Here is a 24,909-nt window from a genome sequence, read left to right on the forward strand (position 1 = left end):
AGCCGTGAAGCAGAAGCAGATTCGGCGCGGGGTGAAAGAGGTTCAGAAATTTGTCAACAAAGGAGAAAAAGGGTAAGAACCCTCCTTTAGATTTTGCATTTCTAAACGTAAACGGAGAAATCTCTGCTTAGTAGGTGCACAGTAAAAAGGTTGACTCCGACCTAGCCCCATATGCAGAAGCCAATCAAGCAGTCGGTAAAGTCCCTTTGGTACAATACCGATACATCACGTATACGAGCTCAAAGTGAATTCCAAAGTGAAGCGAATCGTGTAAGCCAAGTTCCTTAGGGTAGACCCACCTTCATTAATGCAGGGGCCTTCCTCCTCGGGCTCCGCTCCTTGCCTCAGATTACCTCGGGCCTCCGCCCTAATCCCCACAGCCCTGAATCTCAGTCCTAGGGATGGCCCTTCTCCAGCTCTGTATTTAAGGAGCTGAGCGTTAAAGTTTTTGTTTTTGAGATGGGTCTAGCTCTCACCGGGTTGGAGTGCAGTGGTGCGATCACAGCTCACCGCAGCCTCGTCCCCCTTGGGCTCAAGTGATCCTCCCACCTCAGCCTCCCAAGTAGCTGGGACCACAGGCTTGCGCCGCTACTCCTGGCTGATTGTTGTTGTTTTGCAGAGACAGAGGAGGCTCGCCCTGTTGCCCGGGCTGGTCTTGAACTCCTGGGCCCAAGGGATCCTCCTGCCTCGGTCTCCCGAAGCGTTGAGATTACAGGCATGAACCACCGCGCCTGGCAGCCTTAACTGTTGAGTATACTCTTTTTCAGGCACTGTGCTGTGGGAGAAACAATGACATTCATTGATCAGATAATGACACACACACAAATAATTACACGTTGTGATAGCCATGAAGGAAAATGACAGAGTGCAATGAGAATTACTTCTTCACCCCACTTTTCTTAATGGCATTCATCAAAGTTTGAAACTTACTTAAATTTTTCTTCCCTGTATCACCCTCTCAGGCCAGATGGTAAGCTCCTTCAGAACAGGGCCTCCGTGCTTTATCCCAAGAAGTGAAACTGTGGGTGCTCAGGAGCTCAATAATGTTGGGCACACTTGATGCTCAATGGCGTCTAACCTCGCTGGGGAGGGCACCTCAGGGCAAGTTTGCCTCAGCAGTCCCATTTGAGCTGAGCTCTTAAGACACAGGGATTAATTTGGAGGCGGGCGGTGGGAGGATCCTGCCAGAAGAAAGAGGCCTGGGGGCAGGAGAGGGTCTGGTGAGCAGAGGTGCTACCTTCTTAGGAGGCTTGTAGGCCACAGTAAATTTAGTTTTTATACTCAGTGCTTTTGAAACTATTGGGGGTTAAAGCCAGGAAGTGACATAATTTTTTATTATTATTATTATTATTTTTTTTTTTTTTTTTTTTTGAGACGGAGTCTCGCTCTGTAGCCCAGGCTGGAGTGCAGTGGCCGGATCTCAGCTCACTGCAAGCTCCGCCTCCCGGGTTCACGCCATTCTCCGGCCTCAGCCTTCCGAGTAGCTGGGACTACAGGCGCCCGCCCTCGCCCGGCTAGTTTTTTGTATTTCTTAGTAGAGACGGGGTTTCACCGTGTTAGCCAGGATGGTCTCGATCTCCTGACCTCGTGATCTACCCGTCTCGGCCTCCCAAAGTGCTGGGATTACAGGCTTGAGCCACCGCGCCCGGCCAATTTTTATTATTTTTTACACCCTAAGATTTTTCTGGCAGTTGAAGAAAGGATTAGAGAGGTACGAGTAGGTTGGGGAAAGTTCAGGCAGTAGACTACTGTAGTCGTGGAGAGGTGATGGTGGAGACAGAGTTAGAGGGGACAGATTTGAAAGGACTTTAGATGTGGAGAATGGGGAGGTAATGACAACTTTTAGGTTCTGGCATGCCCAGCTGGAGGGAGAGAGGGCCCAATCTGAGATGTGAACAGTGGAGGGGGACCAGATTTGTGTAGAAAGATCACAAGCTTGGCTTTGGATAAGGTTTTGAGGTGCCGTAGACACATGACTTCCACCCCTCCCCCCACCAGGAGAACTGTCAAATACGCAGATGGCTATAGGGGTTTGGAGCATGGAAGAGAGAGGGCCAGGCTGGAGATGGTAGGTAAATCTGGGAGTTTTCAGCACACAGATGGCACTTGACCCCATGGCAGTGGCTCTGGTCAGCCGGGAAGAAGGTACTGCGAGGGGATGGCAGCCGAGGACAAGGCTGTGAGGAACACTCACAGTTAAAGGCGCTTAATAGACGGGGAGCCGGCAGAGGAGCACTAGGTGTGGGGAAGAGCGCTTTCAGCTGAGGACTCTGTCCTTGTGTGTCTGCCTGTTACCCAGTGTGGGAGAGCAGACTTTTCCTTCTGTGTCTTCAGGCTCCTGAGGCCCTTGCCCCCCCAGTCTTGACACCTGGCCAGCTAGGAACCCTGGCTGAGGCGTCTCTGGCAAGCTTTCATTGCCTCACTGTCACTCTTGGGACAGAGCCCATGCTTCTTAGCCTGGTACTCAAGGCCTTGGAGGTGTCCCCTGCCAGTCTCTCCGGTGCCATTCTGATTCTCCCACCTCATGCTCTCCCCACTCCCAACCCCTCCATGGGCTGCCTGACACAGTCATCATTTAGCGTGCTGTTCAAGTATCACCTCCTGGTTGAAAGCTTTTTTGACTCTCCAAAGAGAGCTGAGCTTATACACCTTGGCACCCATCCTGTACTTCACCTGTCCGAGCACTACCTCACTTTGATGGCACTTACATGTTGCCAAGAGGTAGAGATCACCCCAGAAGAGTGCACTCACCAAACAGAGTTTTCTCTCTCTCCCTAAGACCCAGCCCAAGGCGGCACTTACAACTGAAAGGAGGGAGCAAAGCCAGAAATGACTGTTTCCTCTCATTTCAGGATCATGGTTTTGGCAGGAGACACACTGCCCATTGAGGTATACTGCCATCTCCCAGTCATGTGTGAGGACCGAAATCTGCCCTATGTCTATATCCCCTCGAAGACGGTAAGGAGCACATGGCCCCCTGACCTTGCTCAGCACTGGGGTGTCTGGGATCGTCTGCCGTAGCAGAAGAGTATAGGACAGAGCCAGGAGTGTTGGAGCTAAGACAGGCCTGGATGGATTCTCGGCTCCATGTCTTCTTAGTTTTGTGACTACAGATGAGTTACCTCTTGCATTTCAGTTCCCATCTTATAAAATGGGAATCCTAGCCCAGGCGCTGTGGCTCACACCTGTAATCCTAGTGCTTTGGGAGGCCAAGACAGGAGGATCAGTTGAGGACAGTAGTTCAGGAATAACCTGCGCAACAAAGTGAGACTCCATCTCTACAAAAAAAAATTTTTTTAATTAGCTGGGTGTAGTGGCACATGCCTGTAGTCCCAGCCACTTGGGAGGCTAAAGTGGGAGGATCACTTGAGCCCAGGAGTTCGAGGCTGCAGTGAGCCATGATCATACACCACCACACTCCAGACTGCATGACAGAGTGAGGCCCTGTCTAGGGAAAAAAAAAAAAAAGGCTGGAGGGTGGATCTTGGGTAGCTACAGTATCACTTGTTGGGATAAAGCAGGGAGAGGCCCTGTTCTGAAGGAACTTACCATTTGGCCTAAGAGTAAGAACCGAAGTCAGTTCTCTGTGGACTATGAGAATAAAAAGAGACAGATGTATGTGAGTAAGCTTTGTAAGCTAAGATGCTTCACCCATGTTAGTCCTGTTAGGTGGGTTTAGGCTCAGGGGGACCTCTAGCTGTCCTTATCTTACATAGCAGGGGCCAGATCTGAGGCACAGGAAGTGAGGGATGGCAGGGACCGGGACGGCCCCTGCTGGACTGGAGCCCTTTCATAGCTGTCATGTGGGAATGTAGGCTGTGTGTGGCTAGACCATGCCTTGAAAGTCTGATTGAGTTTAAATGATGGCAACCAATTCAAGATGCTTTTAAATAGAACATGGACCGAAGAGAACATGGTTGTGGGACAGATTAGGCTGGTGGGTCATCAGTTGGTGACTTCCTGGCATACAGGTTGCACAGCCTTTTTTCCAAACAGCACTTCTTTCCTCTCTGTAGGACCTGGGTGCAGCCGCAGGCTCCAAGCGCCCCACCTGTGTGATAATGGTCAAGCCCCACGAGGAGTACCAGGAGGCCTACGACGAGTGTCTGGAGGAGGTGCAGTCCCTGCCCCTACCCCTATGAGGGGCTCCGGGAGCACCTGGGCACCTGCCGCTGGGAGCTGCTGGCTGGCGGCGGGATGACTGGCTGTCCTCCTGCCCACACACACTGACTGCATCTTCCCAGTTCCCCGAGGCTCGCCTTCTTCCCAGGCAGCTCTAACAGCCCTTTCATGAAGGTAATGCCAGTCTTCTGTCCATCAGTGCCATTTCCTGTAGAACTAAAGGCTGTTCCAAGAAAGTGGGGTGGGGAAAGTAAATGCTAAGACTAAAATGTGGTGAGTCTGTGGGTGTTTTCTTAAGCAGCAGCTGCTGGTTGGGCCAACGAGTTGGTGGGCGGGAAGAGTGAAGCGGTTTTCCTCGCCAGAGAGCCCGAAGGACTCAAAGGGTTCTGTGCTAATGCTCAGCTGCCCCGGCCAGGTGCTTTGGCTCAAGCTGAGAACTGATCCTGCTGCTACCCCAGCGCTTTCAACTCCCTCCTCCAGGGTAGATGGGGGCTGTGAGGTAAGGCAGGGGGCCCAGACCCACTTCATGGAAGCCTAAAGCCCCCACATCAGGAACACCCCCATTCTTAACTTTCCCCCAGGAGCCTTAAATGCCACTGTGAAGCTTATGGAAGCGATTTATCCACCCACACAGCAAATTTTAAATAGGAATATGAAGCTAAAATGCATCCCCCCAGGCTATCTCTCTTGCTTAACATAATGGCCTTAGTAACCCAATCCCTTCAAACATTTTAGACTTGGGGCCTCTTACTGCTGTCAGAGGCCCTGCACAGGACTCAGTATACACAACAACCAAGTTCAGGCACCCTGGAGTAAACTCACAGGACTCTATACACAGCAACCAAGTTCAGGCACCCTGGAGTAAACTGGAAATAGCTTGGGCTTGAGGGTCAGATCTGGTTAAAACTCCAAGCTGTTTCCTTTCCAAGCTGTGAGCCTGTTGTGCAAGTTATTTCATTTTCCTGAATCCCATTACACGGATTTCTCCCATGGAGGTAATAAGATCTGGTAATGGGTATATGTAAAAGCACGTTGCCTGGGGTCTGACATCTAAGCTCCCCGCAGTCAGGGCTGCAAGCTGGGTTCTTTCTGCCTGGACACTGGACACCCGCTGGCCACGTTTCTGTGTGCAGCAGCCACCAGGTCGCGCCCAGTACCTGTGTGTGGTAGACATGTGGTCATCATTTGTCTGTGAGGCTAAAGGTTGGCCAGGAGAAATGAGAAGGGCAGCGAATAGATTTGTTCAAAGTTATAAAACCACGGCATTCCATTCTAACTGGGACTATTTACAGTGGGAGATGGTACATACTGTTGAGGCTGTACAGTGGGAGGAAGAGGTGGGCCACCGCTGGACACCCTTGGGCCGAGGGGCAAGGGTGGACATAGCATTGGCATGGCAGCAAGAGACTCGGCGGAGGGCAGGGGTAGAAGGATGTCTACTGCTGAAGACCAAGCGCGTTGCCACTCTGTCGGCTGCTACCAAGTCAAGGGCAAATAAAAACGGAGAGACGGCAGGAGCACAGAGGCCGGCATCTCCCTTTCCTTATGCCGTGGAGCCAGCTGCCAGGTGTGGGCTGGTCCATCTCCCTCCTCAGTCTCTGCCAAAGGGCTGCTCCAGCCCTCCCCTCAGCGGAACTCCTCAGCCAGGTGCTCTGAAACCAGCCACAGTCCACTGGCGCTAACCGCCCTACTGAGACAGACCAAGGCTCCCAGGTGAAAAGCCCTTTCAACAACATTCCTTCCAGGTAGGAATCAGAATATGATGCGTTTCCCATCTGCCGGGTTCTGCTCCATGGGACAGTAGGGACACTTCAGCCTGTAAAGGGAGGAGAACCAAGAACGTTTCAGGGGTGGCCAGTAGGAGAGCCAAGCCAAGGTGGAGTAGAGCACAGGGAACTTACTTTCCTCCATTAATGAGCTTATTGAGTGCATCTCGGGAGATAACATGGCCACAGATGAGCTTGATGGGAGGGTTGGAATCTGACGTCTGCTGGCGGAGGATGGGGCAAGCGAACACGGAGTGGTACCAGCACTTCATGCCTAGTTCAATCTCAATCTGGGAAGGGCAGCAAAGGAGGTGAGTTCCACTTCCTGTCCTCCCCAGTGCCTCTTGCCCACGATTCCCCGGGCCAGGCCTCACCGGTAACTCGTCCTTGTGACTCCAGACCCCAGTGCACTGCCTTTGCTCAATCACAGCCTTGATGTTCATCAACACGGGCAGTGCCACACAGCCAGAGGCAAAGCTGCAGACAAGGAACAGAGGCTCCAGTGGCTCAGACCACAGCAGACAGGCAACAGGGCCAGCACGCCGCGCTTCAGCATGGACCTCGAGACCGGGCTCCAAAATGGTGCGTGGTCCTCAAAGATCCCTCACATTGTTTGTAAGGCGCCACATATGTGCTTATGTGTGTCTGACTCTAGAGACTCATTCTAATGCACCCCAAAATTTGAGCATCTACAGGGAAGACTTCCTATAGCTCTAGGGGCAGATATCTGCTCATTCTAATGACTGAAAAGTCCTTGGTGTGACTAGGGGACAGTGAGCAGTTCCAAAGGGCCCCAGCCTGCCTATAGGATGCACCCTGCTGTGTAGTCATAATACATCTTTCTAATGGTGGCTACCAACTAGGCCGCCTAACAAGTGGAGGCTGGGGTTCCGTTCTCATGACAACTGCATGGGGAAGGGAGCCTACTGGCTGGAACCTCAGATGCTAAATACCCTACAATGCACAGGGTAATCCTGCACGACACAACCATCCTAAGGTGCTGATGTTGTTCTTGCTGGGAAATAACATTCTGTAACCTGAATCCACGGTCACAAATTAGATGAGCGTGGAATCAGTCCACTATATTGAGCTGCTGTATTCAGACTCCATAAACGGTCTAAATACACAGTAACAACTGTCCACTGTGGTGGAGTGTGTGGTTCTGGGGTCAGGTCCAAGTGCCTCTTATTCCCTGTGAGGCCTTGGGCAAGTGAGTGCACATCTTGACTCTCCATTTCTTCCAACTGTAGAATGAGGGTAACAGTGGCTGTCCCTCCCAGGGTTGCTGAGCTGTGAGGGAGGTGTCTGAGCAGCAGTGTTGAATACATGTTACTCAACCACTCACATCTCCCCTGAAGGCAAGTGGTATTGAAGACATGAGGTCATGAGGAAGGCAGGCTGCAGAGGGGCGTGGGCTAGCTGGGAACGTCTTGCAGTGATCCAGGGTGAGGTGCAAGAGAGGCAGGGACCTCATTCAGGAGACCTTACAAAATGGGAACCGTGACCATGCCACTGACCTCATGGTGACCTCGGGCCATAACTCTTCCTAGTCTCAGTTTAACTGTAAAATCAGGTAATTCCTCTCCTGAAGAATGACTAAGAAAGCCAGTTTCAGTCTCTGAAAGCACCGAGCACTGTTCCTGGCACATGGCAGGGCCTTGGCAAAATGATGATTCCCTCTCCACCCTCCCACTTGTGCTGTCCTCACAGGGCTAGGTTGTACCTGACGCTAAGGGGGGACTCCACAGAAAGCCCCAGCAGGGAACAGGCGTCCCGGGTAAAGGTCTCACAGATCTCTGCCCAGTGGCTGTTGTCCAGCAGGTGGCAGTAGGGTGACTTCTCCAAGCCCAGCCGCAGGTACACCAGACTGCCCATCATCACCTGGATCTCTACAAGGCAACCAGGGGGTGCAGCTCAGGGGGTGCAGGGCTCTGGGTCCACCCCAAGCGGGCGGCAGGACTGTGCAGCACCATATACGGAGCCCAGCGGCTCCCAAGCCCCCAAGCACACTGAGCAGGGATGAAAATGCCCTCGGGCAAATGGGACTGTAAAACCCACTGGGGAGGTGGAGTCCAGGCTGCTTCTGCAGGACAAGAACAGGCGTTACCTCAGGCGTTACCTACGTGGAATCGGGAAGGAGGACAGTTCTTTTCCAGTTCTCTTTCCTCCCCAACTGCATCAAGGATCAAATACGTCCTCAGGTTGGCACTGGTGTCTCCACACTAATCTCCATTTAGAGTAACCCCAGGTTAAGAGCTTTCAAGAGGCAGCAGTATGTAGCTAAAACTTAAATCATGGCTTGGGGCCGGGCATGGTGGCTCATGCCTATAATTCCAGCACTTTGGGAGGCCGAGGTGAGTGGATCACATGAGGCCAGGAGTTTGAGACCAGCCTGGCCAACATGGTGAAACCCCGTCTCTACTAAAAAATATAAAAATTAGCCGGACGTGGTGTCAGGCACTTGTTTTTTTGGTTTTTTTTTTGAGACGGAGTCTTGCTCTGTTGCCAGACTGGAGGGCTGGAGTGCTGGAGTGCAGTGGCGCAATCTCAGCTCACTGCTACCTCCGCCTCCCAGGTTCAAGTGATTCCCCTGCCTCAGCCTCCTGAAGAGCTGGGACTACAGGCGCCCGCCACCACACCTGGCTAATTTTTTGTATTTTTAGTAGAGATGGGGTTTCACCATGTTGGCCAGGATGGTCTTGATCTCTTGACCTCATGATCCACCCACCTTGGCCTCCCAAAGTGCTGGGATTACAGGAGTGAGCCACTGTGCCGGCCAGAGTCAGGCATTTGTAATCCCAGCTACTCAGGAGGCTGAGGCAGGAGAATTGCTTGAACCCGGGAGATGGAGGTTGCAGTGAGCCGGGATCACGCCACTGCACTCCAGCCTGGGCAACAGAGTGAGACTTTGTCTCATAAATAATAAATAAAATCATGGCTTGGTTTACATATTTATTTTGAGATAAAATTTAATAAATATGAGTGGAACTAAAAAAACAGGTTAGTACAGGTTACTACACGTAAGCATAGGTGAGACTCAGATTCCAGGTCTGGAAATTCTAGCATGACAGGAAGAGTGCTCAATTGAGTCTTTTTCATTTTCCTTTTTGTAGAGATGGGAGCAGGGGCAGGGCTTCGCCATGTTGCCAAGGCTGGTCTCCAGCTCAAGTGATTCGCCCCTTGCTTTGGCCTCCCTAAGTGCTGTGATTACAGGCATGAGCCATCGCGCCCAGACAAGTTTCTTTTTTTTTCTTTTGAGATGGAGTCTCACTCTGTTGCACAGGCTGGAGTGCAGTAGCGCGATCTCGGCTCCCTGCAAGTTCCACCTCCCGGCTTCATGCCATTCTCCTGCTTCAGTAGCTGAGACTACAGGCGTCTGCCACAACGCCCGGCTTTTTTTATATTTTTAGTAGCTACGGGGTATCACCGTGTTAGCCAGGATGGTCCTGATCTCCTGACCTCGTAATCCGCCCACCTCAGCCTCCCAAAGTGCTGGGATCACAGGTGTGAGCGCCCCGCCTTTTTTTTTTTAAAGGACTTTTCCATAGGCCAACCATGTCAGGGAGGCACACAAGGCGTAACAGGTGGGGCTCTGAGTGTGGTGTGGCGCACAGCAGGCACGAGGACCCTGGGTGGGCTGCGCTGAAGCTATAAACTAAAGGTACGGCCGGGCGCAGTGGCCCATGCCTGTAATCCCAGCACTTTGGGAGGCCAAGGCGGGCGGATCACCTGAGGTCAGGAGTTCAAGACCAGCCTCAACATGGAGAAACCCCGCCTCTACTAAAAATACAAAATTAGCCAGGTGTGGTGGTGCATGCCTGTAATCCCAGCTACTCGGGAGGCTGAGGCAGAATTGCTTGAACCTGGGAGGCAGAGGTTGCGGTGTGCCAAGATTGCGCCATTGCACTCCAGCCTGGGCAATAAGAGCGAAATTCCATCTCAAAAAAAAAAAAAAAAAAAAACTAAAGGTATGGCAGATGTGAGAGAGGAGGAGCCTAGAGTTCATCCCAGACACAATGAGGGGTCAGAGAAGTTTCTAGTTGGGGAGAGGCATCTGCATGGGCGCAGGGACTGGAGCCTGATGTAACCCACCATATCCAGACATGTGTCAGGCCAGGCAGCACAACCCCAGCCCCCTGGGCACTCACCCCGCTGGTGCAGCTGGGCAAAGGGCTGGAAGTGCCGAGCATAGCTGAGGGCCTCCAGCTGCTTCTCCGGGCCTCCTGCCAGGAGGCGGATGAAGTGCAGTCGGTGCAGCTTGAACTCCAGGGAGCTGTTGAGTTCCAGCAGGCGCTGCCTGTGGGAGACGGCCCATCTGGGAAGAAAGGGGCCAGTTTAGTGTAGAGCTGCTGGGGGCTAGGACCTGAGAGCCAGGACCTGAGAGGAGGGCCCCAAAAGCCTGTGTGAGGCTCTTGAGACAGGGCTGGAGGCAAGTCAAGTACATCTGGGTGAACTGAAGACCGCAGTCAAGCCCTGTGCCCTGAGAGGTCGGAGAGCAGAGTGCTGCTGGCCCACCCAAGGGCCTCCTTACTCCAGCGCAGGACCGAGGTCTTGTTCGTGCAGGGCTTCTAGGATTCGATTCAACTCTAGGAAAGGCTGCTTGAAATCCAAGTCCACGTTCAGCGTTGATTCCTATAAGGAGAGAGAGAAGAGATCCCACCACTGCAAGATGGTGTTTCCAAAGTTCTCTGCTGTGCACATAATAAAAGCTCACCCGCCAAAGACAGGCCAGAGAGAGCTGGGCTTTGCTTGAGGAGCTTGGTCTCGTGCCAGCCACTTGGGCCTCTCTTGTTCCCATCTCGATCCTGGGGAGGCTGAGTAGACATGCTGACCTCCAGAGTGCGGACTGCAAACCCCACCCTACAACTGTAGCAGTGGAGACAGTCCCCAGGCTACACACGGAGTTGCATGGCGAGAAAATTATTCCTCTTCAATCCTCCTAGTACAGTAGGGAAAATCTTTACTTTTACCACCAGTGTGTCTTTAACACCTAACAAGTACTACTTTGTCATTTCACTCATCCATCTCCCTTTTCAATAAAGGGATATGAGGCCTCAGCTCTGAACCCTGGCTGGCAACCAACTCTAACTAGAAATGAGTAACTTCTCTTTTCATCATATACGTTTTTAAAGCTACCTTCTACTTCTGGCAGAGGCGCTGATTTCCTTTAGGAAATAAACGGAATTGAAGAATGGCAGGGACTTCATATACTGAAAACTAGCAGGTGAAAGGCAGAGCAGGCAGGTTGTCAGCACCTGCCCGGCCCGGCTGTACCTGGCACAGCTCCTCGGCCACGCTGAGCATGCCCTGCTGGTACAGGTGTTCCACGATGGCCATCTGCAGGATCTGCTGCTGCTGTTCCCGCGCGTCCCACACCGCATCTGACACAACACCACAGATCTCAGAGTCGAAGTTCTGACAAAGGAGGAGAGACAGGGCCTGGTGATGTGGGCACTCTTGCTGGCTCTCCTTCGAGTCCTTGTACATCCCAGCTTCAGGGTACTCTCAGCCCAGGCCTGGAGCCAGCCATGTGCTCACCCTGTCAATGGCTTTGCCCACTCGGGATACACTGCTGTGAATGTCCTTATGGTCCGAAGCCAGTTTCTGCACCGTATCTTTGATCTTCCGGCAGCATTGTGACATCACCAGAGAGAGGGTGGCTGAAAGAGGGGTCCCCTGGAGGGCTGCAGAGGAAGTGGAATAAGGACACAGAGGAGGCAGACTGGGGCACCTGCCTTGGCAGCAGACCTTAGCTCTGCCTCCTCTATTCTAAATGCCAGCCCCGTGGCCCAGGAGACAGCCCTAAATGCCAGGGTGAAAGAACTAGCTTCTCTTCCAGGTCCTGCCACTTTTTAACTGTCTGACTTGGAACTGGTCAAATGGGAAAAGCCAGTTCACCTCTGGAAGCCTTCATTTCCTCATCTGTAAAATTATAGTGAAATGAAGATGATTTGGCACTTACTATGGGCCAAGTGTTTATTTTAACTCACGCACTACAGCAGGCATAGGGTTCTGTTTAACTGTGAAGTTAAACATAGAGTTACCATAGGATCCAGCAATTCCACTCCTAAGTATACACCAAAATAAATAAAAACATATGTCCACACAAACACTTGTAAGTGAATATTCATAGCAGTGATATTTATAATAGCCCAAAGGTGGAAACAACCCAAATGTCCATCAATCAGTGGAAGAATATGGCACATCCATACAATGGACGGTCATTCAGCCATAGAAAGGAATGAAGTGCTGATACAGGCTACAACATAGATAAGCCTTGAAAAGGTCACATTAATCAAAGAAGCCAGACACAAAAGGCTACATGTGATATGATTCCTTTTATATGAACTGTCCAAAATAGGCAGATCTATAGAGACAAAAAAGAGATTAGTGGTTGCCAGAGGCTAGGGAGAGGGAGGAATGGAGAGATAGTTAATGGGTTAGGTTTCTTCTGGGGGTGATGAAAATGTTCTGAAATTAGATAGTGGTGAAGATTGTACAATTCTGTAAATATGCTGAAAACCACTGAGTTGTACTTTATTTTTTAAATTTTCATCTATGTATGTATGTATTTATTTATTTTAAGACCGGGTTATGAGACTGGCTAATACTTGTATTTTTGGTAGACGGAGTTACCATGTTACCCAGACTGGTCTCGAACTCCTGGACTCAAGTGATCTACCTGCCTCAGCTTCCCAAAGTGCCGGGACTACAGACATGAGCCACCATGCCCATCCAGAGTTGTACTTTATTTATTTATTTGGATACAGAGTCTTGCTCTGTCGCTCAGGCTGGAGTGCAGTCCAGCCTTGGCGCAATCTTGGCTCACTGCAACCTCTACCTCTCGAGTTCAAGAGATTCTCCTGCCTCAGCCTCTCGAGTAGCTGGGATTACAGGTATGCGACACCACGCCCAGCTAATTTTTGTATTTTTAGTAGAGACAGGGTTTCATCATGTTGGCCAGGCTGGTCTCAAACTCCTGACCTCAGGTGATCCACCTGCCTTAGCCTCCCAAAGTGCTGCGATTACAGGCATGAGCCACTGCACCCGGCCAGAGTTGTACTTTAAAAGAGTGAGTTTAATGGTAAGTGAATTGTAGCTCAGTTTTTAAAAAAGACATAGGAACCAGGGACTCCCGCTGGTCAGACCTAAGACAATTTGAACATTACATTAAATAACCGTAATGGATTATAACCTATTGAATACAATAAGAATATGAGTGTAAAGTGATAATAATGAAAGGAGAAGGGAAAGCTTTACAGTTGAATGCCAACTAATAAATGTATAAAGAATGACAAAGCAGGAAAAATCACCATGTTGCAGATAGCTTAGTAATAATTCACACAACAATCATTAATGGATAGTAAAACGAGTAGAGGCTGAAATTTGGTAAAGAGCAGGACATTTATAGGGTATCAAAGTATCTCCCACATACCACTAGTTGTGTTTTTTTTTTTTTTTTTTTTTTTTTTTTTTTTTTTTGAGACAGTCTCGTTCCGTCACCCATGCTGGAGTGCAGTGGTGCAATCTTGGCTCACTGCAACCTCTGCCTCCTGGGTTCAAGCGATTCTCATGCCTCAGCCTCCCAAGTAGCTGAGACTACAGGCATGTGCCACCATGCCTGGCTAATTGGTTTTGCCATGTTGACCAGGCTGGTCTTGACCTCCTGGGCTCGAGTGATCTGCCCGCCTCAGCCTCCCAAAGTGCTAGGATTACAGCCCACAAACTACTTAGTGATTACAAAGAAAAATTAGGAACTTTACAGTGGAAAAACTTAGCAGATACCATCTTAACTAAGTGATCAAAGTGAAGATGAGGCCAGGTGCAGTGGATCATAATCCCAGCACTTTGGGAGGCTACACAGGAGGATCACTTGAACCCAGGAGTTCAACACCACCCTGGGAGACCCCATCTCTACAATAAAAAAAAATTAGCTGGGCGTGGTAGTGTATTGCTGTGGTCCCAGCTACTCCTGAGGCTGAGGTGGTAGGATCACTTGAGCCCAGGAGGTCAAGGCTGCAGTGAGCCAAGATCATGCCACTGCACTCCAGCATGGGCAACAAAGTGAGACCCTGTCTCCAAAATAAAAGTGAACAACAGCAATAATGCAATAAACCAACATCTTGTGTCTTCCAATGTGATGCACTGAGAAACAAATCACTTCTGAAGTACTCCTGGCAAAAATGCAAAACCTAAGTAATGAGAAAACATCAGACAACTCCAAATTGAGACATGTTCTGCAAAATTGGCTTTAATGCTTCAAAAATACCAATGTCATGAAAGATAAAGGAAGACAGAAGAAATGTCCCAGATTAAAAAAACTAAAGATTAGACAGGAGAAACGAAATGAAGTGTGTGATCTTGGATTGGTTCCTGGACTGGAAATCAAAATGCTTTATGAAAATTCCTGGGACAGCCAGGCATGGTGGCTCACACCTGTAATCCCAGCACTTTGGGAGGCCAAGGCAGGTGGATCACCTGAGGTCAGGAGTTTGAGACCAGCCTGGCCAACGTGGCAAAACCCCATCTCTACTAAAAATACAAAAAAAAAAAAAAAATTAGCCAGGCATGGTGGTACAGGCCTGTAATCCCAGCAACTTGGGAGGCTGAAGCAGGAGAATCCCTTGAACCTGGAAGGCAGAGGTTGCAGTGAGCAAAGATTGCACCATTGCCCTCCAGCCTGGGCAATGAGAGCAAAACTCTGTTTCCAAAAAAAAAAAAAAAAAAATTCCTGGAACAATGGCAAAATTGAAATGTGAACTACATTGGCTGGGTGTGGTGGCTCACACCTGTAATCCTAGCACTTTGGGAGACTGAGGCAGGCAGATCACTTGAGGTCAGGAGTTCAAGACCAGCCTAGCCAACGTGTCAAAACCCCGTCTGTACTAAAAAATACAAAAATTAGCTGCAGGTGGTGGCATGCGCCTTTAATCCCAGCTACTCGGGAAGCTGAGGCCGAGAATCGCTTGAACCCGGGAGGTGGAGGTTGCAGCTGAGGTGAGATCACACCACTGCGCTCCAGCCTGAGCAACAGTGAGACTCCATCTCAAAAAAAAAAAAAAAAAGAAAGAAATGTAAAGTATAGTTACTAGGCAATATTATATCAATGTTTCATTTCTTGGATTTATTTATTTATTTATTTTGTTTTTTTGAGATGGAGTCTCGCTCTGTTGGCCAGGTTGGAGTGCAGTGGCGTGACCTCTGCTCACTGCAGCCCACCACCATGCCCAGCTAAGTTTTGTATTTTTAGTAGAGAAGGGGTTTTGCCATGTCGGCCAGGCTGGTCTTAAACTCCTGACCTCAGGTGATCTGTCCGCCTTGGGCTCCCGAAGTGCTGGGATTACAGGCATGAGCCACTGCGCCTGGCAATTTCTGGGTTCAATAAGTATGCTGTTTTTATGCAAGAGAATGCTCTTGATTTTAGGAAATACACACTGAAGGCTTGGGGCTATGTTATCTACAACTTAGTTTCAAATGGTTAAAAAGTAATGATAACGGCAAATATGGCAACATATGAGCAGGTGGTGAATCCAAGTAAAGGGTATATATCAGTTCTTTATACTATTCTTGGAACTGGTCTCTAAATTTAAAATTATCTTTAAAATCTTAAAAGCTAAAAATAGGCCAGGCATGGTGGCTCACGCATATAATCCCAGCACTTAGGGAGGCTGAGGCAGGAGGATCACTTGAGCCCCTAGGAGTTCAAGACCAGCCTAGGCAACATAGACATTGTCTCCACAAAAAAAAAAAAAAAAATATATATATATATATATATATATAATGAAAAGAAAAAAGTTAAAAATAGAAAAGTAAGTTGAAAACAAAATGTAAATGGGAATCATCTCAGGTAAATTAATCATTTCTGTTGGGCTTTTTGAAATAGTTCAGAGACTGTCATTACCCGGTTTCAAGGAGGCCTAGAGATGCTGGTACCAATATCCTCATCATCTTCCTTCCGGAACCCTGTCACTCAGTAGCTTCGGGTCTCCCATGTCCTCAGGGAGGCTGTCACAGGGCACTTGCAAGGGTGGCCACCCACCTGCACTGGCCAGCTCAGCCCGCAGCTGGCCCACGTAGTGCAGCAGCTCCTCCAGGCTCTGCTCGCAGTGCTGCCCGTAGGTCAGGAACTTCTGCAGGACCTTGTCCAGTTCTCTCTCCACGCACGCACACTGCTCCATGGTGGCCTCAGCCTGGGAAGGGTCAGCTGGGTCAGGCCCCATTTGGGCCACGGTGGCATGGCAGGCAGGGTGCTCAGACCACCTCTTCAGATCCCTCTCACCATTCCCACATCATGTATCAATGTTCCCTGCTTACCAAAACATAGGTTTTGGTAAGCATGTAACATCCCATCTCCTCACTCCAGTGGAGGATGCAGGCTGGTGTGAGGACGGGGTTTTTCTGAATCATGATGAGAAAATTATTCCATTTTCAACTCTTTTCATGCCTTAATCTTTGTTCATTCCCTTTTAAATCAGAATAGAGAGCAGGCCTCACAGAGCCCTTAGCTGGCAATACTATCTAACTAGAAATCCACATACTGCATAACATCATATTACACGTATGTATTTTCTTTTTTTGAGACAGGCTCTTGTTCTGTTGCCCTGGCTAGAGTGCAGTGGCACTATCTCAGCTCATGGCAACCTTGACCCCCCAGGCCCAAGGGATTCTCCCACTTTAGCCTCCTGACTAGCTGGGACCACAGGAATGTGCTTCCACACCTGTCTAATTTAAAATTTTTTTTTGTAGAGACGGGGTCTCCCTGTGTTGCCCCGGTTGGTCTCCAACTCCTGGGGCTCAAACAATCTTTCTGCCTTGGCCTCTCAAAGTGCCGGGATTATAGGCATGAGCCACCATGCCTGGCCCATGTGTTTTCGTAGAGTCATTATGGCCACATTCTTACAGTTAAAGGAACTGCTTTTCCATGTACTACAGTAACATAAGCCATAAAGGCCGTCCTTGAGTGGCTGATATTTGGAAACACAGCTTGGGGAGTAACTGCCAACCATGCCGGCCTGACGGGCTTGCCTACCACCCCTGCCTCACCCTCACCCGCTGCGCACCTGAGGACAGCCACAGAACCCTTGCTCTCTCATAGCCCCGTGCCCTGGTACATGCTGCTTCCTCACCTGGCCTGCTCTCCATCACCCTTACCTCCTCGAATACTTGAGAGGCTGGCCCATCACTTCTGAGTTAGCTCAGACGTCAGCATCTTCAGCAGCTGTCTCTAGCCTGTGCCCACCTAGCTCCCTCTACTCTCACTTTGCACCCTTCTATTTCAGTTTTGGTCACTGGGCCTGCCTCCCCAACCAGACCAGAACCTCTCTTGCTGCAATACCAGCTTCCCTCCTCATTAGACCATTGAAAGAAAGTTGACTTTTCTTGTCCTGTCTCCTCTCCCTACCACTGGGGCTTCCTTGTCCTTTCTACCCTGGGCCACTGCTCCTTTCCATTTCAGAGAAGCCTTTGACACTGAACATGTGGGCAAATCTCAGAATGTCTGTGACACAGCTGATTTCCTTCCCCATCCTTCCATCTAGGAGATTTGAAATGAGAGGGTTCTGTCACATTTCCCTCTGAAAGATTCAAATCTAGCCCATTGCCCATTCTCTAGAAGGGTACGGAGGAACATCAGAAAGAGAAAGAGAATCTTATGTCCAAGGTGACCACCAAGATCTTCCCAGTTTCACAGGCTCTCTTCACTCATTCCCACCAGCATGAGTCCCGGCCTCAGCACCTTGGCCCATCTGTAGCCACTGTCACCCAACCTGACAGGGAACAAGTGATAGTGAAATGGCACCCAGGGCCTTGGGGGCTGTGTTTATTCCCTCTTTCCTTACAGCGAATGCTATTACACTGGAATCTATAGTCACGGAGTCCAGAAGCTAAGCCACCCCCCCCATCCCCTCTGTACAAACATCCTGCAACTGGATGTGATCCATTATGGCAAAATATAACAGGGTCTCCTATCTGAAATGATGTAATTATTATTATTGCTATTGTTAACAGCTGACATTCCAAATAGGAGCCTGTTCTGTGCCAGGCACTGCTCTAATGACTGCATACATTAATTCGTTTACCTAATGCTCATGAAAACACTATGAGGTAGGTACGATGATTAGACCCACTTTGCAGACGAGAAAATGAGACACAAAGATTAAATCAGTTGCCCAAGGTCAGGCATCTGGGAAGTGGAGGAGCTGGGAACTGAAGCCAGACAGTCTGGCTCTGACCTGGGAGTCCTTCTCTAAGTACTTCACATCACAGGCACTCCCAGGACCAGCTTCACAGGCCACTGTTTCACCAGGAAAGGAAAGCAGCAAATATCTGTGTTGGAATGAGTGTACAGCAACCATTAATGAAGATGAGAAACAGAAAATTAACCACAGAGCTCATGAGAATGATCAACTAGGGAAGACGGCAGGACACTAGAATGTTGGCCAAGAGTGTCTGGGAACTAGAATCACAATTTTTCAAAAATAAACATATCAAACATTTTGATATATTTATCAAAAATAAACATGGCTCAAAAAAGCCAGGACCTCATGAAGGTCAAACAATCCGGCCTGTCAGACCCCAAGAGCTACCAGGCTTATCAAAGGCAAGCTCAAATCAGCATCTTGAAATTGTATTTACTACACTTGATGTTAGCCAAAAGGCAATAAAATTGCCTTTATGAGAAGCAATAAAATTGTATTTACAAAGTTGAGGAAGGAGATGGTACAGGATTGCATTGTGGCAAGGAGTAGGAAACAATCTAGGGACCTTATCACTAGAGGAATCAAGTAAGTAAAATGTGGGGGATGCATCTATGGAAACCTGTGGAACATTTAGAAAGTGCGTCCCAAATATACCCAGAGCAACATCAGTAAGATCCACACATGGCACTGAGGTGGAAAAAAATGAGGTCTAGGCAGAATCCATTTATGTAAATTAAAAATATATGCGGCCGGGCATGGTGGCTCACGTCTGTAATCCCAGCACTTTGGGAGGTTGAAACGGGAGGATCACGAGGTCAGGAGATCGAGACCATCCTGGCTAACACGGTGAAACCCCGTCTCTACTAAAAAAATACAAAAAATTAGCCGGGTGTGGTGGCGGGCTCCTGTAGTCCCCGCTACTCGGGAGGCTGAGGCAGGAGAGTGATGTGAACTGGGGAGGCAGAGCTTGCAGTGAGCCAAGATTGCACCACTGCACTCCAGCCTGGGAGACAGAGCAGGACTCCGTCTCAAAAAAAAAAAAAAAAAAAATTATATATATATATATATATGCATGCATATAGGCCAGGAGCAGTGGCTCGCATCTGTAATCTCAGCATTTTGGGAGGTCAAGGCAGGCAGACTGCTAAGCTCAGGAGTTCGAGACTAGCTTGGGCAACATGGCAGATTTACCTGGGCATGGTGGCACATGCCTGTGGTCCCAGCTACTCAGAAGGCTGAGGTGGGAGGGAGGATTGCTTGAGCCCGGGACATCAAGGCTGCAGTGAGTCATGATTATGCCACTGCACTCCAGCCTGAGCAACAGAGTGAGACCCTGTCTCAAAAAAAACAAAAAGAAGATATACACCAAACACATCAGAATGGTTTCCTGTGGTGAGAAGATGGGGGAAGAATAGGGACAAAAGGGAATATAAATACAAAGGAGAAAAAGGCCCTGCATGGACCAGTAAGTGTCACCCTGAGGAGTGTGATTAACTCAGTACTTTTTTTGTTTGTGTTATTTGGAGACAGTCTTGCTCTGTTGCCCAGGCTGGAGTACAGTGGCACTATCTTGGCTCACTGGCAACCTCCACCTCCCGGGTTCAAGCAATTCTCATGCCTTGGTTTCCCAAGTAGCTGGGATTACAGGTGCGCCACCACACCTGGCTCATTTTTTTTTTTTTTCATTTTTGTATTTTTAGTAAAGACGGGGTTTCGCCATTTGGGCCAGGCTGGTCTCAAACTCCTAGCCTCAAGTGATCCACCTGCCTTGGCCTCCCAAAGCGCTGGGATTTACACGTGTGAGCCAAATCACCTGGCCAAATTTTTAAAAATAAAATAAGTGAACTGAGAAAACAGAACTGTTTGCGGGTATTCTTTCCAAAAAATCCAGGAAGTTAATTCAGTCTGTCCAGAGCAAGCCACTCCGCCTGAATCATAGTCAGTCATCTGCACCAGGCACAAGGAATTGTGTTTGTCTTTGACAAACTTCATGATTAACAGAAGTACTGATGATTGAAATTTCATGTCCACGGGTCCTAAGCCTTCCTCCCCAAGGTCTCACATATACAGAAATTATCCACCAGGATGACCCTCCGAAACACACACCAGATCCTGTTACCTTGTGCCCAACACTGCCATGGTTGACATATAAGCCCTTTGCAATTACATATTTGCTTCCTTTGCACAAGTTGTTCCTATTTTTAGAGCGCCCTCTGCACTTCTTTGTATAGAGTACGTAAGCTGTAGTTAAATTATCACCTCCCTTGAGCCCTCAGTGAAATCTCCCTGCCTCTTTTTCTGCTTCATAACCTGGCAGGAGTGGCCATACCACACCCATCTGAGTCCTCAACCACTGCAGCACAGTAACGGCCTGTCCACGTCGGCCTCCCCCATTGGTCTGTGAGCTGCTCAATGGCTGGAGTGCAGTCTTGTCCATTCTCCCGCTCGGTGCCCAGACCAGGGCCTGGTCCATGGCAGATGCTCAGTAAACATTTGTTGATTGGGGCTGGGCGCGGTGGCTCACGCCTGTAATCCCAACACTTTGGGATGCCAAGGCGGGCAGATCATGAGGTCAGGAGATCGAGACCATCCTGGCTAACACAGTGAAACCCCATCTCTACTAAAAAAATACAAAAAATTAGCCGGGCGAGGTGGTGGGCGCCTGTAGTCCCAGCTACTCGGGAGGCTGGATGGAGCAGGAGAATGGCGTGAACCCTGGAGGCAGAGCTTGCAGTGAGCCGAGATCACGCCATTGCACTCCAGCCTGGAAGACAGTGCGAGACTCCATCTCAAAAAAAAAATAAAATTTGTTGATTGGCCGGGTGCAGTGGCTCACGCTTGTAATTCCAGCACTTTGGGAGGCTGAGGCAGGTGGCTCACCTGAGGTCAAGAGTTTGAGACCAGCCTGAGCAACATGGTGAAACCTCGTTTCTACTAAAAATACAAAAATTACCCAGGTGTGGTGGCACGCGCTTGTAATCCCAGCTACTCAGGTGGCTGAGGCAGGACAATCGCTTGAACCAGGAGGTGGAGGTTGCAGGGAGCCAAGACCACATCATTGCACTCCAGCCTGGGCAACAAGAGCAAAAATTCCGTCTCAAAAACAACAACAACAACAACAACAACAACACATTTGCTGATTAAATGACACATCCATTTCGTAACTTCGCCCTAGACAGCCTGAGCTCAAACGTGTAGGAGTGGGTAGAAAGAGACATGAGTGAAATATTAAATCTCCATGATGGCATGCATGGAGGTTTATCCTGGAGTATTTGGCATCCTGAAACAAGGGGCTCCTGTGCAGGGAGAAAAGAAGTTTGAGCAAATCACAAAGGTTCCTTTTGCCTGACAAAGATTAGACAACCTCCATTGACTCAATTCTTAATGCTTTTTTTTTTTTTGAGGCAGGGTCTCTTCAGTTACTAGGGTTGCTTAAAAATTAAAAAAAAAAAAAAAGAGAGAGAGAGACAGGGTCTCAATCTGTTGCCCAGGCCAGAGAGCTGTGGTACAATCAGGGCTCGCTGCAGCCTCGACCTCCTGGGCTCAAGTGATCCTCTCACCTCAGCCCCCCACCCAAGAAGCTGGCACTACAAGTGCACCATGTAGTCCCCCCATGAACACTCCTGAGTTTATGACACATTTAATTGGTCCATGCAGGGCCTTTTCTCCTTTGTATTTATTTATGTATTCCCTTTTGTCCCTATTCTTCCCTCTCTCCCCACCACACCTGGCTAATTTTTTTGTTGTTTGTTTTTGAGATGGAGTCTCGTGGCATGATCTTGGCTCATGGCAACCTTCGCTTCCCAGTTTCAAGCGATTCTCCTGCCTCAGTCTCCTAAGTAGCTGGAATTACAGGCACCTGCCACCAGACCTGTTTTTTGTATTTTTAGTAGAGATGGGGTTTCACCACGTTGGCCAGGCTGGTCTTGAACTCCTGGCCTCAAGTGATCCTCCCGCCTCGGCCTTCCAAAGTGTTGGGGTTACAAGCGTGAGCCACTGCACCAGGCCTAATTTTTTGGAGAGACAGAGTTTCACCATGTTGGCCAGGTTGGTCTTGAAGTGCTGAGCTCAAGCCATCTGCCAGCCTCAGCCTCCCAAAGTGCTGGAATTACAGGCGAGAACCACCGTGCCCAGCCAATTCTTAGACTTTTGCAGCCGCCATCTCCATCTATTCTCTACCCTACATGTCACTCCTCTTCTTAAAACCAAAAGATTTCCACTGTACTTAGAAAAAACTCCACGTTCCTTTCTATGACCTACAAGCTCTACGTGAGGAAACCCCAACTCTCCGACCTCATCTCCTACCACTCTTTCCCTTTCTTACCATACTCCAGCCACACTAGCTTTCTTTCTGTTCCCTGACGATACTCCCAGTCGATTTCTGCCCCGGGGCCTTCGCACTGGTTGTTCCCGCTGCCTGGACCACTCTCTCCCCATATCTTCCCATACCCTCCTCCTAATTTGGGTCTCAACGCAAATGTCACGTCTTCAGAGCCGCTCTGCTAGACCACAGTATCTAATGCTGACCCCTCTGCCCCACCCTCACACCAGTTACCCTGTCATATCGCCCTCTTCCATTTTTTTTTTTTTTTTTTTTTTTTTTTTTTTTTACCACACAGCCCTACTTGAAGTTTCTTTCTTTTCTCATTAACCAAAACTGGAGGGAGGAAAAAGCCCATCATTTTCCCTGGACAGCAGCGCCTACTGGGAGTTTGACCCGCATTAACATGCAAGCGACAGGAAACTCCTAGTCATCCTTCCAAAGACCCTGCCCCAAAGCCCTGCCGAGCCCGGTGCGCACCTGCTCACCTCCGACCCAGCGCGGTCGCACGAGGACGGGACGTTTGAGTCCGAGCTACTCCCCCGGCTGAGGCGGCTCTTCGGGGGCTGGGCCGGGACCTGAGTCTGGGACTCCAGCTCCCGGCCCGGGGCCGATAACTGAGAAGAGAACAAGCCCAAGGGCAGACTGTCCGGGGCTTAGTCGTGGATAGCAGGGAATCCGGAGAAGGGTGGGACCCGGGAGGCCGGCCGAGCTTTCCCCGCCGCGGGCCTCAGCTCTGCCGGCCGCCGTGCCCGCCCTCGGCCCGCACCTGCCGGCCCCAAGCCCGCGCGCTCTCACCTCGCCCCGCAGCCCCGGCCCCGGCTTCCGGCGCCACTGTCATCGGAACCGGAAGCCAGGGCGGTCGATCGGCGGCCTGGGCCCGCCCACTGGCGGTTTCGTGGAGGGGTGGCCGTCCCACGAGCCCGCAGCTTTGCGTCCGGCCGCCGAGCCTCCCCGCCGCGCGTGCCGAGTGGAGTCGCCCGCGGGAACAGGGCGATGGCCAGAAAAGCCGCACCTGTAGTCCTTTAGGGGGTCGCGCCTGGTCGCCTCCAGGTTCCAAGTCCCTCCGGCCGGGCCGCGGGCCTCCCAGTCGGCAGAAGCCGCTGGCCGCGACCGCTCCTCGCCGGCGGGCGGGTTCCCCACCCAGCAGAGGAGGCGTCGGCCCCGCACTCAACCCAGCGCCTGGCTCCCGGGTCAGAAGCCCCAAGTGGTTACGCCTGCAGCGCTGCCCGCCCAGCTCAGTGAGGGCGGCGCGGGGGCCGTGAGCGGGGTAACTGGGCTGTGCCCGCGGTGCGCTCTTGAAATACCAAGTGATACTTAAAAAAAAGAAAACTCCAGGTCGGGCGCGGTGGCTGGCGCCTGTAATCCCAGCACTTTGGGAGGCCGAGGTGGGAGGATCACGAGGTCAGGAGGTCGAGACCATCCTGGCTAATACGGTGAAACCCCGTCTCTACTAAAAATACAAAAATTAGCCGGGCGCGGTGGCGGGCACCTGTAGTCTCATAGTCCCAGCTCCTCGGGAGACTGAGGCAGGATAATCGCTTGAACCCAAGAGGCGGAGGTTGCAGTGAGTCGAGATCATGCCATTGCACTCCAGCCTGGGCGACAAAGTGAGACTCCGCTTAAAAAACACAGAAAACTCGTCTTTCCCGTCCCGGCCTTGCTGGTCCCCATGTCCCGAACTTAATCTGCCCACTGGGTATTCAGCAGAATTCGGTTCTGCGGACGAGCGGGTCCAGCACTACCCTGCCGCCCTCTGTTGGTCGCTGTCCTGGGGAAGTGGGGAAGGGGAGAAGATGGGACCTGCCCATCCTTCCTAAGGAGGAAGGGTGAAGGTTAGGGAGGAGAGAACAGGCACTGACCCCAAACCCAAGACCGGACTGAATTTTCTTTTTCTTCTTTCTTTTTTTGAGATGAAGTCTTGCTCTGTTGCCCAGGCTGGAGTGCAGTGGTGTGATCTCGGCTCACTGCAACCTCCACCTCCAAGCTTCGAGCGATTCTCCTGCCTCAGCCCCCTGAGTAACTGAGATTACAGGCATGCTCCACCATGCCCGGCTAATTTTTGTATTTAGAGATGGGATTTTGCCATGTTGGCCGGGCTGGTCTGGAACTCCTGACCACAGCCTCCCAAATTGCTGGGATTACAGGCATGAGCCACCTCACCCAGCCCTAGATTGAATTTTCTATCCTTCCAGACCCTCTGCTCTAGAGGGAAAGAGTAAAGAAGTCCCCACTCCTCCTCAGGCCTCAGATGCTGAGACTAGGAGCAGTCCTGGAGAAAAAGCTAGGTATCTGTGTTGCCAACTTCTGCTCCCTTTTGGTTGGGCCTCATTCCAGGCCATCCTCCCCTTGAATCCTCCATGCCTCCCCATGCATCCCCCCTCTTCTTCCCCTTTGCACAACTTACTGGTTTTTTTTGTTTGTTTTTTTTTTCAAAATAGAGACGTGGTCTCCCTATGTCGCGCAAGTTGGTTGCGAACTCTTGGCCTCAAGAGATCCTCCA

The 24,909-nt window shown here is 50.3% G+C and overlaps 2 protein-coding genes across 16 annotated transcripts in view; one reads left to right on the plus strand and one right to left on the minus strand.

Moving 5' to 3' along the window:
- The window catches only part of NHP2 (NHP2 ribonucleoprotein), a 170,049-nt gene extending 165,658 nt beyond the window's left edge, over positions 1-4,391 (plus strand). For all 13 annotated transcript variants that reach the window (XM_050794258.1, XM_050794256.1, XM_050794262.1 and 10 more), the window contains exons 3-5: positions 3-72; positions 2,853-2,958; positions 4,017-4,391. In XM_050794258.1, the coding sequence (XP_050650215.1) occupies positions 3-72; positions 2,853-2,958; positions 4,017-4,142 (302 nt within the window). In that variant the 3' untranslated portion in view covers positions 4,143-4,391. The remainder of the gene's footprint in view (positions 1-2; positions 73-2,852; positions 2,959-4,016) is intronic.
- Positions 4,392-5,340: 949 nt separating this feature from the next.
- RMND5B (required for meiotic nuclear division 5 homolog B) lies at positions 5,341-23,298 on the minus strand. 3 transcript variants are annotated; one of them, XM_050794246.1, is made up of 11 exons: positions 23,205-23,298; positions 22,887-23,023; positions 15,928-16,078; positions 11,427-11,572; positions 11,163-11,303; positions 10,420-10,520; positions 10,037-10,203; positions 7,612-7,777; positions 6,263-6,365; positions 6,024-6,178; positions 5,341-5,938 (listed from the first exon to the last, which is right to left on the minus strand). In XM_050794246.1, exons 3-11 carry the CDS (start codon positions 16,064-16,066, stop codon positions 5,875-5,877), a joined length of 1,182 nt encoding a protein of 393 aa, XP_050650203.1. In that variant the 5' UTR covers positions 16,067-16,078; positions 22,887-23,023; positions 23,205-23,298; the 3' UTR covers positions 5,341-5,874. The 3 variants fall into 3 exon arrangements, with proteins under 3 accessions (XP_050650203.1, XP_050650204.1, XP_050650202.1); XM_050794247.1 differs by having other exon boundaries at positions 22,895-23,023; positions 23,205-23,239; XM_050794245.1 differs by lacking the exon at positions 22,887-23,023 and having other exon boundaries at positions 23,205-23,258.
- Positions 23,299-24,909: the final 1,611 nt, after the last annotated feature.

Source organism: Macaca thibetana, chromosome 6 (genome assembly GCF_024542745.1).
Source record: "Macaca thibetana thibetana isolate TM-01 chromosome 6, ASM2454274v1, whole genome shotgun sequence".
Classification (NCBI taxonomy): Eukaryota; Metazoa; Chordata; class Mammalia; order Primates; family Cercopithecidae; genus Macaca; species Macaca thibetana.

Coding starts and splice junctions, on each gene's coding strand:
- RMND5B (XM_050794246.1), bottom strand. CDS start 16,066: ATGGAGCAGTGTGCGTGCGTGGAGAGAGAACTGGACAAGGTCCTGCAG. Junction 11,304..11,426: donor TGGGCAAAGCCATTGACAGG/GTGAGCACATGG, acceptor CTCCTTTGTCAG/AACTTCGACTCTGAGATCTG. Junction 7,778..10,036: donor TGCCCAGCTGCACCAGCGGG/GTGAGTGCCCAG, acceptor GTTGCCTTGTAG/AGATCCAGGTGATGATGGGC.